The following is a 14,627-nucleotide window of genomic DNA, read 5'->3' on the forward strand; positions in this document are numbered from 1 at the left end:
CGATCAGCTCTCCGTCCTGTCTCCCTGTAGCGCTGTCTTAGGCGTCTCACAGTACAGACATTGCAATTTATTGCCCTAGCCACATCTGCAGTCTTCATGCCTCCTTGCAGCATGTCTAAGACACGTTCACGCAGATGAGCAGGGACCCTGGAATTCTTTATTTTGGTGTTTTTCAGAGTCAGTAGAAAGGCCTCTTTAGTGTCCTAAGTTTTCATAACTATGACCTTCATTGCCTACCGTCTGTAAGCTATTAGTGTCTTAACGACCGTTGTTCCACAGGTGCATGTTCACTAATTGTTTATGGTTCATTGAACAAGCATGGGAAACAGTGTTTAAACCCTTTACAATGAAGAGCTGTGAAGTTATTTGGATTTTTACGAATTATCTTTGAAAGACAGGGTCCTGAAAAAGGGACGTTTATTTAGTGTTTTCTCTCTCTACAGGGTCTGCCGGGACTGGACAAGCTGAGTCCTGCCTGTTCTAGTGTCAGCACCACAAGAGGCATCCTGGCTACGCACAGCCCCATGAGCCCCGACAGCTTCAAACTCATTCACAGGCACAGGTGAGGCATACACACAGAGATATGGTCACACACACACACACACACAGATATGGTCACACACACACACAGATATGGTCACACACACACACACACAGATATGGTCACACACACACAGAGCGATATGGTCACACACACACACACACACACACAGATATGGTCACACACACACACACCGAGATATGGTCACACACACACACACACATATATGGTCACACACACACACAGAGCGATATGGTCACACACACACACAGATATGGTCACACACACACACAGAGCGATATGGTCACACACACACACACCGAGATATGGTTACACACACACACACCGAGATATGGTCACACACACACACAGAGATATGGTCACACACACACACACGGAGATATGGTCACACACACACACACACACACACACAGAGAGATATGGTCACACACACACACAGAGAAATGGTCACACACACACACACACACACACACACACACACACACACACACAGAGATATGGTCACACACGGAGATATGGTCACACACACACACACACAGATATGGTCACACACACACAGAGATATGGTCACACACACACACACAGAGATATGGTCACACACACACACTGAGATATGGTCACACACACACACAGAGATATGGTCACACACACACACACACAGAGATATGGTCACACACACACACACACAGATATGGTCACACACACACAGAGATATGGTCACACACACACACAGAGATATGGTCACACACGGAGATATGGTCACACACACACACAGAGATATGGTCACACACACACACACACACATAGATATGGTCACACACACACACACACACACAGATATGGTTACACACACACAGAGATATGGTCACACACACACACACACAGAGAAATGGTCACACACACACACAGATATGGTCACACACACACGCAGAGATATGGTCACACACACACACAGAGATATGGTCACACACACACACACACAGAGATATGGTCACACACACACACACACAGAGATATGGTCACACACACACACATAGATATGGTCACACACACACACAGATATGGTCACACACACACACAGATATGGTCACACACACACACAGAGATATGGTCACACACACACACACACAGAGATATGGTCACACACACACACACACAGAGATATGGTCACACACACACACATAGATATGGTCACACACACACACAGATATGGTCACACACACACACAGAGATATGGTCACACACACACACAGAGATATGGTCACACACACACACACACACACACACACAGATATGGTCACACACACACACACACACAGATATGGTCACACACACACAGAGATATGGTCACACACACACACAGAGATATGGTCACACACACACACAGAGATATGGTCACACACACACACACACAGAGATATGGTCACACACACACACAGAGATATGGTCACACACACACACACACACACAGATATGGTCACACACACACACAGATATGGTCACACACACACACACACAGAGAAATGGTCACACACACACACACACAGAGATATGGTCACACACACACACACGGAGATATGGTCACACACAGATATGGTCACACACACACAGAGATATGGTCACACACAGATATGGTCACACACACACAGAGATATGGTCACACACACACACACACACAGATATGGTCACACACACACACAGATATGGTCACACACACACACAGATATGGTTACACACACACAGAGATATGGTCACACACACACACACACACACAGAGATATGGTCACACACACACACACAGATATATGGTCACACACACACACACAGATATATGGTCACACACACACGCAGGCATGCATACAATTGCCTTCCTCTACCACAGGTGATTTCAGTGCTCTCACGAGTCACGGCACAAATCTTCCTCCAACCCCTCTCCAACCTTCCCTCCCTCCCTCCCTCCCTCCCTCCCTCCCTCCCTCCCTCCCTCCCTCCCTCCCTCCCTCCAACCCCTCCCCAACCTTTCCTCCCTCCCTCCCACCCCTCTCCAACCTTCCCTCCCTCCCTCCCTCCCTCCCTCCCTCCCTCCAACCCCTCCCCAACCTTTCCTCCCTCCCTCCCACCCCTCTCCAACCCTCCCTCCCTCCCTCCCTCCCTCCCTCCCTCCCTCCCTCCCAACCGTTCCTCCCTCCCTCCCACCCCTCTCCAACCTTCCCTCCCTCCCTCCCTCCCTCCCTCCCTCCCTCCAACCCATCCCCAACCTTTCCTCACCCCTCTCTTCACCCCTCACTCCCCCCTCCACAACCCTCCCTCTCCATTCTCCCTCTCCTCTCCTCTCCCCTTCCCCCCCCCTCCTCTCTCTCTCTCTCTCTCTCCCCCAGTCCACTGAATCTGCTGGGGTCTATCCGCCAGTCGTCCTCCTCACTGTCCTCTCACACCTCCAGCGAGACGGGTAACCTGGTGATCCTGACGGACAGCGTCTTGATGGAACACCCCGAGGACGTCTACCGTATGCAGGTCTGTCTCTGCACCAGGGCAGTGCCTGCTGTACCCGCTGTACCATACCCACTGTACCCACCTCACTGCACCGTACCCACCTCACTGTACCCACCTCACTGTACCTAACCCACCTCACTGCACCGTACCCACTGTACCCACCTCACTGCAGCCACCTCACTGTACCGTACCCACTGTACCCACCTCACTGTACTCTACCCACTGTACCCACCTCACTGTACCTAACCCACCTCACTCTACCTAACCCACCTCACTGTACTCTACATACTGTACCCACCTCACTGTACCCACCTCACTGCAGCCACCTCACTGTACTATACTCACTGTACCCACCTCACTGTACCATACCCACTGTACCCACCTCACTGTACCGTACCCACTGTACCCACCTCACTGTACTCTACCCACTGTACCCACCTCACTGTACCTAACCCACCTCACTGTACCTAACCCACCTCACTGTACCTAACCCACCTCACTGTACTCTACATACTGTACCCACCTCACTGTACCCACCTCACTGTACTCTACATACTGTACCCACCTCACTGTACCCACCTCACTGTACCCACCTCACTGTACCCACCTCACTGTACTCTACATACTGTACCCACCTCACTGTACTCTACATACTGTACCCACCTCACTGTACCCACCTCACTGTACCCACCTCACTGTACCCACCTCACTGTACTCTACATACTGTACCCACCTCACTGTACTCTACATACTGTACCCACCTCACTGTACCCACCTCACTGTACTCTACATACTGTACCCACCTCACTGTACTGTACTCACTGTACCCACCTCACTGTACTCTACCCACTGTACCCACCTCACTGTACTCTACCCACTGTACCCACCTCACTGTACCCACCTCACTGTACTGTACCCACCTCACTGTACCCACCTCACTGTACTATACCCACTGTACCCACCTCACTGTACTCTACCCACTGTACCCACCTCACTGTACTGTACCTCATGGCTCATTTACTGTAAATAATCTGGTTTCTGGTTTATTTACTGTAAATAATCTGGTTTCTGGCTCATTTACTGTAAGTATATTTTCTCTTTCTTGTCTCAGCCCAGTCCTTCGTCCTCCAGTCTGAGCTCCACCCACTCAGCCCCGTCCCAGATGATGAACTCTGCCCCCAACAGTATCAGAGGTAGGTTGTCTACTGTAGTCAGATCTTACTAGCAATGGGTTCAAACCCCTTCTTTGTGTGGCTAGTTTCGATGCTCTGATCTCTGTCTAGTTGTGATGCTGTGTTCCTCTCTGTCTCCTCTCAGTATCTCTGTCTCCTCTCAGTATCTCTGTGTAGTTGTGATGCTGTGTTCGTCTCTGTCTCCTCTCAGTATCTCTGTCTCCTCTCAGTATCTCTGTCTCCTCTCAGTATCTCTGTCTCCTCTCAGTATCTCTGTCTAGTTGTGATGCTGTGTTCCTCTCTGTCTCCTCTCAGTATCTCTGTCTCCTCTCAGTATCTCTGTCTCCTCTCAGTATCTCTGTCTAGTTGTGATGCTGTGTTCCTCTCTGTCTCCTCTCAGTATCTCTGTCTCCTCTCAGTATCTCTGTCTCCTCTCAGTATCTCTGTCTAGTTGTGATGCTGTGTTCCTCTCTGTCTCCTCTCAGTATCTCTGTCTAGTTGTGATGCTGTGTTCCTCTCTGTCTCCTCTCAGTATCTCTGTCTAATTTCGATGCTCTGTTCCTCTCTGTGTCCTCTGCCCTCTGTGGTAGGCTCCCCGTCGCTGCCAGAAAAATACAGACACAACCGTGAGATGTTGATGCTGCTGCCTCTGCACCGTGAGAGACCCAGCTCCACATTGTCCCCCAACATCACTGAGAACGGACAGGTACAGCTACTGTTGGCTTGGCCCATGCTTCTCCGCTTCGCTTCAATCTCTATCTTCTCTGGGCCCTTATCCACAAAGAATCTCAGAGTATTGTTTTCCATTTTACATCATAATCAGTATGATTATATGGGCAGATCCTAGGTCAGTACTTCTTCTACTCTGCTTCAATCACTATCTCTTTAGATCTTCTTATTGGAATGTAATGAAGTACTTCCTGGTACTGCCAGAGTAGGATGACCCTCATCTCTGGGTCTGATACCTCACTTTATGTTCTTCCTGTTCCTGCTGGCTTTTTTTAGGCCAGGTAATTGTAAAAAAAAAATAAAATAAAAAAAACTATTTGTGACAACTGCTGATGTAAAACAAAAAGAAAGGGCTTTATAAATACCTTTTGATTTGGGTTCATTGATTGGTTGATGTGTCTTTTCTGTGTCTCCAGCCAACTAACTTCCAGCGAGCGTTGTTCCACCAGGTGATTGGTCCGTGCAAGCCCTGTAGCGACCCTAACCTGTCCGTAGCGGAGAAAGGTACTGTTGTCCTGTCTGTCCTCAGCTTATTGCCCTTCAGTCTGACCTTGAGTCTGTTGCGTTAGACTTACAGAACTTGGCCTATATATAAAAAGGGACATCGCTGCGTACGTCTGATGATAGTCTGTAAGTAGTTTTGTTGCTGCGTTGACTAAAAGTTTAAATTCATGAGTGCAGACATTCTGTCAGTCTCTCTGTCTGTAATCCTTCATCACACACCTTCCATCTCTTCTGTCTGTCTGTCTGTAATACGTCATCACACACCTTCCATCTCTTCTGTCTGTAATACTTCATCACACACCTTCCATCTCTTCTGTCTGTAATCCTTCATCACACACCTTCCATCTCTTCTGTCTGTAATCCTTCATCACACACCTTCCATCTCGTCTGTCTGTCTGTCTGTAATACTTCATCACACACCTTCCATCTCTTCTGTCTGTAATACTTCATCACACACCTTCCATCTCTTCTGTCTGTAATACTTCATCACACACCTTCCATCTCTTCTGTCTGTAATACTTCATCACACACCTTCCATCTCTTCTGTCTGTAATCCTTCATCACACACCTTCCATCTCTTCTGTCTGTAATCCTTCATCACACACCTTCCATCTCTTCTGTCTGTAATACTTCATCACACACCTTCCATCTCTTCTGTCTGTAATACTTCATCACACACCTTCCATCTCTTCTGTCTGTAATCCTTCATCACACACCTTCCATCTCTTCTGTCTGTAATCCTTCATCACACACCTTCCATCTCTTCTGTCTGTAATACTTCACCACACACCTTCCATCTCTTCTGTCTGTAATCCTTCATCACACACCTTCCATCTCTTCTGTCTGTAATACTTCACCACACACCTTCCATCTCTTCTGTCTGTAATACTTCACCACACACCTTCCATCTCTTCTGTCTGTAATACTTCACCACACACCTTCCATCTCTTCTGTCAGTAATACGTCATCACACACCTTCCATCTCTTCTGTCTGTAATACTTCACCACACACCTTCCATCTCTTCTGTCTGTAATACTTCACCACACACCTTCCATCTCTTCTGTCTGTAATCCTTCACCACACACCTTCCATCTCTTCTGTCTGTAATACTTCACCACACACCTTCCATCTCTTCTGTCAGTAATACGTCATCACACACCTTCCATCTCTTCTGTCTGTAATACTTCAACACACACCTTCCATCTCTTCTGTCAGTAATACTTCACCACACACCTTCCATCTCTTCTGTCAGTAATACTTCACCACACACCTTCCATCTCTTCTGTCTGTAATCCTTCATCACACACCTTCCATCTCTTCTGTCTGTAATCCTTCACCACACACCTTCCATCTCTTCTGTCTGTAATACTTCACCACACACCTTCCATCTCTTCTGTCTGTAATACTTCACCACACACCTTCCATCTCTTCTGTCTGTAATACTTCACCACACACCTTCCATCTCTTCTGTCAGTAATACTTCACCACACACCTTCCATCTCTTCTGTCTGTAATCCTTCACCACACACCTTCTATCTCTTATGTCTGTAATACTTCACCACACACCTTCCATCTCTTCTGTCTGTAATACTTCACCACACACCTTCCATCTCTTCTGTCTGTAATACTTCACCACACACCTTCCATCTCTTCTGTCAGTAATACTTCACCACACACCTTCCATCTCTTCTGTCTGTAATCCTTCACCACACATCTTCCATCTCTTCTGTCTGTAATACTTCACCACACACCTTCCATCTCTTCTGTCTGTAATCCTTCACCACACACCTTCCATCTCTTCTGTCTGTAATACTTCACCACACACCTTCCATCTCTTCTGTCTGTAAATCTTCACCACACACCTTCCATCTCTTCTGTCTGTACTACGTCATCACACACCTTCCATCTCTTCTGTCTGTCTGTAATCCTTCACCACACACCTTCTATCTCTTCTGTCTGTAATACGTCATCACACACCTTACATCTCTTCTGTCTGTCTGTATTACGTCATCACACACCTTCCATCTCTTCTGTCTGTCTGTAATACTTCACCAGACACCTTCTATCTCTTCTGTCTGTAATCCTTCACCACACACCTTCCATCTCTTCTGTCTGTCTGTAATACGTCACCACTATTATCATTATTCAGAGTTTATAGAAGGTGATAACCAACTCTTATTCAGGTTTATAGGAGGTGATAACCTACTCTTATTCAGAGTTTATAGGAGGTGATAACCTACTCTTATTCAGAGTTTATAGGAGGTGATAACCTACTCTTATTCAGAGTTTATAAGAGGTGATAACCAACTCTTTTTCAGAGTTTATAGGAGGTGGTAACCAACTCTTGAACAGAGTTTATAGAAGGTGATAACCTACTCTTATTCAGAGTTTATAAGAGGTGATAACCTACTCTTATTCAGAGTTTATAAGAGGTGATAACCAACTCTTTTTCAGAGTTTATAGGAGGTGATAACCTACTCTTGAACAGAGTTTATAGAAGGTGATAACCAACTCTTATTCAGAGTTTATAGGAGGTGGTAACCAACTCTTGAACAGAGTTTATAGAAGGTGATAACCAACTCTTATTCAGAGTTTATAGGAGGTGGTAACCAACTATTGAACAGAGTTTATAGGAGGTGGTAACCAACTCTTGAACAGAGTTTATAGGAGGTGGTAACCAACTCTTATGCAGAGTTTATAGGAGGTGATAACCAACTCTTATTCAGAGTTTATAGGAGGTGATAACCAACTCTTATTCAGAGTTTATAGGAGGTGATAACCAACTCTTATTCAGAGTTTATAGGAGGTGATAACCAACTCTTATTCAGAGTTTATAGGAGGTGATAACCAACTCTTATTCAGAGTTTATAGAAGGTGATAACCAACTCTTATTCAGAGTTTATAGGAGGTGATAACCAACTCTTATTCAGAGTTTATAGGAGGTGATAACCTACTCTTGAACAGAGTTTATAGGAGGTGATAACCAACTCTTATTCAGAGTTTATAGAAGGTGATAACCAACTCTTATTCAGAGTTTATAGGAGGTGATAACCAACTCTTATTCAGAGTTTATAGGAGGTGATAACCTACTCTTATTCAGAGTTTATAGGAGGTGATAACCAACTCTTATTCAGAGTTTATAGGAGGTGATAACCTACTCTTGAACAGAGTTTATAGAAGATGATAACCAACTCTTATTCAGAGTTTATCGGAGGTGATAACCAACTCTTGAACAGAGTTTATAGGAGGTGATAACCTACTCTTATTCAGAGTTTATAGGAGGTGATAACCTACTCTTGAACAGAGTTTATAGGAGGTGATAACCAACTCTTATTCAGAGTTTATAGAAGGTGATAACCAACTCTTATTCAGAGTTTATAGGAGGTGATAACCAACTCTTATTCAGAGTTTATAGGAGGTGATAACCTACTCTTATTCAGAGTTTATAGGAGGTGATAACCAACTCTTATTCAGAGTTTATAGGAGGTGATAACCTACTCTTGAACAGAGTTTATAGAAGATGATAACCAACTCTTATTCAGAGTTTATCGGAGGTGGTAACCAACTCTTGAACTTAAGTTATTGAAGGTGATAACCAACTCTTCTACATTTCTCTCCTTCATCTATGTGTGGTACTGGTATGTTATTGGTCAACCCTGTACGTCAACATAAACAACATTAATGATACATATTAACAACCCTAAACAATTATGAAAAATGCAACACATTACATTAGAATGCATTACAAACGCATTACATTACAGAACATTGGCTACATTAATATATATATAAAAAACATGAACTGACACACACCCAGAGAAAATCCTTTAATGTAGAGGTGCTGAGTAACATCGAATACATTTTAAGCTATAAAAATAGAGTCACACACCCTATATATATATATAAACTCCCAGTAATGTATTACTTAGTAATTACTGGGAGTTTATTTATAGAGTGTGTGACTCTCTTCATTTTTTTTATACATTAATATTACTAACATCGCTGTAAATTCCTTCAATATTAACAAAAGGATGATAATAATGTTAATTTTAATGATGACCATAACAATGGTGATGACGATGATGAAGATGATGAAGATTTTTGATGGTGATTGTTTTTTTTTATTGTATTGATGATATTGTGTAAATACAACCTGTCTCTCCACTGCAGTCCTAATCTCGGATCAACACAGAGCTAAAATATTGCACTAAAATATTGCTGATGATTAATGATGATTCAGGGTTAATTAATCAGATGATTAAGTTCTGAGGGGACGTGTTAGAAAACAAACGAGAAGCGGAAGCAGGGCTGTAGCTCCACCCAGCTTCTTTTTTTTTTCAAATTAGGGGAGAGTCGATGTGCCAAATGTCCCCTCCACTTCTGAAATGTGCAATATGTGAACACATCATGATTTGTCCAAATGATATGTGCACCGGAAACAAAGTTCATCATTAGTCGGCGCATCCCACAGTCTGTTGACAGACACTACGATATCAGTTATGTTATCCCACAGTCTGTTGACAGGCACTATGATATCAGTTATGTTATCCCACAGTCTGTTGACAGACGCTATGATATCAGTTATGTTAACCCACAGTCTGTTGACAGACACTACGATATCAGTTATGTTATCCCACAGTCTGTTGACAGGCACTATGATATCAGTTATGTTATCCCACAGTCTGTTGACAGACGCTATGATATCAGTTATGTTATCCCACAGTCTGTTGACAGACACTATGATATCAGTTATGTTATCCCACAGTCTGTTGACAGACACTATGATATCAGTTATGTTATCCCACAGTCTGTTGACAGACACTACGATATCAGTTATGTTATCCCACAGTCTGTTGACAGACACTATGATATCAGTTATGTTATCCCACAGTCTGTTGACAGACACTATGATATCAGTTATGTTATCCCACAGTCTGTTGACAGACGTTATGATATCAGTTATGTTATCCCACAGTCTGTTGACAGACGCTATGATATCAGTTATGTTATCCCACAGTCTGTTGACAGACGTTATGATATCAGTTATGTTATCCCACAGTCTGTTGACAGACGCTATGATATCAGTTATGTTATCCCACAGTCTGTTGACAGACGTTATGATATCAGTTATGTTATCCCACAGTCTGTTGACAGACGTTATGATATCAGTTATGTTAACCCACAGTCTGTTGACAGACACTACGATATCAGTTATGTTATCCCACAGTCTGTTGACAGACGCTATGATATCAGTTATGTTAACCCACAGTCTGTTGACAGACACTACGATATCAGTTATGTTATCCCACAGTCTGTTGACAGGCACTATGATATCAGTTATGTTATCCCACAGTCTGTTGACAGACGCTATGATATCAGTTATGTTATCCCACAGTCTGTTGACAGACACTATGATATCAGTTATGTTATCCCACAGTCTGTTGACAGACACTATGATATCAGTTATGTTATCCCACAGTCTGTTGACAGACACTACGATATCAGTTATGTTATCCCACAGTCTGTTGACAGACACTATGATATCAGTTATGTTATCCCACAGTCTGTTGACAGACACTATGATATCAGTTATGTTATCCCACAGTCTGTTGACAGACGTTATGATATCAGTTATGTTATCCCACAGTCTGTTGACAGACGCTATGATATCAGTTATGTTATCCCACAGTCTGTTGACAGACGTTATGATATCAGTTATGTTATCCCACAGTCTGTTGACAGACGCTATGATATCAGTTATGTTATCCCACAGTCTGTTGACAGACGTTATGATATCAGTTATGTTATCCCACAGTCTGTTGACAGACGTTATGATATCAGTTATGTTATCCCACAGTCTGTTGACAGACGCTACGATATCAGTTATGTTATCCCACAGTCTGTTGACAGACGTTATGATATCAGTTATGTTATCCCACAGTCTGTTGACAGACGTTATGATATCAGTTATGTTATCCCACAGTCTGTTGACAGACGCTACGATATCAGTTATGTTATCCCACAGTCTGTTGACAGACACTACGATATCAGTTATGTTATCCCACAGTCTGTTGACAGACACTACGATATCAGTTATGTTATCCCACAGTCTGTTGACAGACGTTATGATATCAGTTATGTTAACCCACAGTCTGTTGACAGACGTTATGATATCAGTTATGTTAACCCACAGTCTGTTGACAGACGTTATGATATCAGTTATGTTAACCCACAGTCTGTTGACAGACGCTATGATATCAGTTATGTTATCCCACAGTCTGTTGACAGACGTTATGATATCAGTTATGTTATCCCACAGTCTGTTGACAGACACTACGATATCAGTTATGTTATCCCACAGTCTGTTGACAGACGTTATGATATCAGTTATGTTAACCCACAGTCTGTTGACAGACGTTATGATATCAGTTATGTTAACCCACAGTCTGTTGACAGACGTTATGATATCAGTTATGTTAACCCACAGTCTGTTGACAGACGCTATGATATCAGTTATGTTATCCCACAGTCTGTTGACAGACGTTATGATATCAGTTATGTTAACCCACAGTCTGTTGACAGACGTTATGATATCAGTTATGTTATCCCACAGTCTGTTGACAGACACTATGATATCAGTTATGTTATCCCACAGTCTGTTGACAGACATTATGATATCAGTTATGTTATCCCACAGTCTGTTGACAGACGCTATGATATCAGTTATGTTATCCCACAGTCTGTTGACATACGCTATGATATCAGTTATGTTATCCCACAGTCTGTTGACAGACACTATGATATCAGTTATGTTATCCCACAGTCTGTTGACAGACGTTATGATATCAGTTATGTTAACCCACAGTCTGTTGACAGACACTATGATATCAGTAATGTTATCCCACAGTCTGTTGACAGACACTATGATATCAGTTATGTTATCCCACAGTCTGTTGACAGACACTACGATATCAGTTATGTTATCCCACAGTCTGTTGACAGACACTATGATATCAGTTATGTTATCCCACAGTCTGTTGACAGACACTATGATATCAGTTATGTTATCCCACAGTCTGTTGACAGACGTTATGATATCAGTTATGTTATCCCACAGTCTGTTGACAGACGCTATGATATCAGTTATGTTATCCCACAGTCTGTTGACAGACGTTATGATATCAGTTATGTTATCCCACAGTCTGTTGACAGACGCTATGATATCAGTTATGTTATCCCACAGTCTGTTGACAGACGTTATGATATCAGTTATGTTATCCCACAGTCTGTTGACAGACGTTATGATATCAGTTATGTTATCCCACAGTCTGTTGACAGACGCTACGATATCAGTTATGTTATCCCACAGTCTGTTGACAGACGTTATGATATCAGTTATGTTATCCCACAGTCTGTTGACAGACGTTATGATATCAGTTATGTTATCCCACAGTCTGTTGACAGACGCTACGATATCAGTTATGTTATCCCACAGTCTGTTGACAGACACTACGATATCAGTTATGTTATCCCACAGTCTGTTGACAGACACTACGATATCAGTTATGTTATCCCACAGTCTGTTGACAGACGTTATGATATCAGTTATGTTAACCCACAGTCTGTTGACAGACGTTATGATATCAGTTATGTTAACCCACAGTCTGTTGACAGACGTTATGATATCAGTTATGTTAACCCACAGTCTGTTGACAGACGCTATGATATCAGTTATGTTATCCCACAGTCTGTTGACAGACGTTATGATATCAGTTATGTTATCCCACAGTCTGTTGACAGACACTACGATATCAGTTATGTTATCCCACAGTCTGTTGACAGACGTTATGATATCAGTTATGTTAACCCACAGTCTGTTGACAGACGTTATGATATCAGTTATGTTAACCCACAGTCTGTTGACAGACGTTATGATATCAGTTATGTTAACCCACAGTCTGTTGACAGACGCTATGATATCAGTTATGTTATCCCACAGTCTGTTGACAGACGTTATGATATCAGTTATGTTAACCCACAGTCTGTTGACAGACGTTATGATATCAGTTATGTTATCCCACAGTCTGTTGACAGACACTATGATATCAGTTATGTTATCCCACAGTCTGTTGACAGACATTATGATATCAGTTATGTTAACCCACAGTCTGTTGACAGACACTACGATATCAGTTATGTTATCCCACAGTCTGTTGACATACGCTATGATATCAGTAATGTTATCCCACAGTCTGTTGACAGACACTATGATATCAGTAATGTTATCCCACAGTCTGTTGACAGACACTATGATATCAGTTATGTTATCCCACAGTCTGTTGACAGACACTATGATATCAGTTATGTTATCCCACAGTCTGTTGACAGACACTATGATATCAGTTATGTTATCCCACAGTCTGTTGACAGACACTATGATATCAGTTATGTTATCCCACAGTCTGTTGACAGACGCTACGATATCAGTTATGTTATCCCACAGTCTGTTGACATACGCTATGATATCAGTAATGTTATCCCACAGTCTGTTGACAGACGCTATGATATCAGTTATGTTATCCCACAGTCTGTTGACAGACGCTATGATATCAGTTATGTTATCCCACAGTCTGTTGACAGACGTTATGATATCAGTTATGTTAACCCACAGTCTGTTGACAGACGCTATGATATCAGTTATGTTAACCCACAGTCTGTTGACAGACGCTATGATATCAGTTATGTTATCCCACAGTCTGTTGACAGACGCTATGATATCAGTTATGTTAACCCACAGTCTGTTGACAGACGTTATGATATCAGTTATGTTAACCCACAGTCTGTTGACAGACACTATGATAACCCACAGTCTGTTGACAGACGCTACGATATCAGTTATATTAACCCACAGTCTGTTGACAGACATTATGATATAAGTTATGTTATCCCACAGTCTGTTGACAGACGCTATGATATCAGTTATGTTATCCCACAGTCTGTTGACAGACGCTATGATATCAGTTATGTTAACCCACAGTCTGTTGACAGACGCTATGATATCAGTTATGTTAACCCACAGTCTGTTGACAGACGCTATGATATCAGTTATGTTAACCCACAGTCTGTTGACAGACATTATGATATCAGTTATGTTATCCCACAGTCT

The 14,627-nt window shown here is 42.8% G+C and overlaps 1 protein-coding gene across 1 annotated transcript in view; it reads left to right on the top strand.

Annotated features, from left to right (window-relative positions):
• The window catches only part of LOC110493302 (dedicator of cytokinesis protein 3), a 348,112-nt gene that overhangs the window by 326,918 nt on the left and 6,567 nt on the right, over positions 1 to 14,627 (top strand). Inside the window, exons 47-51 of the mRNA XM_090206492.1 lie at positions 444 to 562; positions 2,941 to 3,076; positions 4,167 to 4,248; positions 4,818 to 4,933; positions 5,373 to 5,460. Of these exons, the coding sequence (XP_090062618.1) occupies positions 444 to 562; positions 2,941 to 3,076; positions 4,167 to 4,248; positions 4,818 to 4,933; positions 5,373 to 5,460 (541 nt within the window). The remainder of the gene's footprint in view (positions 1 to 443; positions 563 to 2,940; positions 3,077 to 4,166; positions 4,249 to 4,817; positions 4,934 to 5,372; positions 5,461 to 14,627) is intronic.

The sequence above is a fragment of the Oncorhynchus mykiss genome, chromosome 17, assembly GCF_057628025.1.
Source record: "Oncorhynchus mykiss isolate SJ-2025 chromosome 17, ASM5762802v1, whole genome shotgun sequence".
Taxonomy (NCBI): Eukaryota; Metazoa; Chordata; class Actinopteri; order Salmoniformes; family Salmonidae; genus Oncorhynchus; species Oncorhynchus mykiss.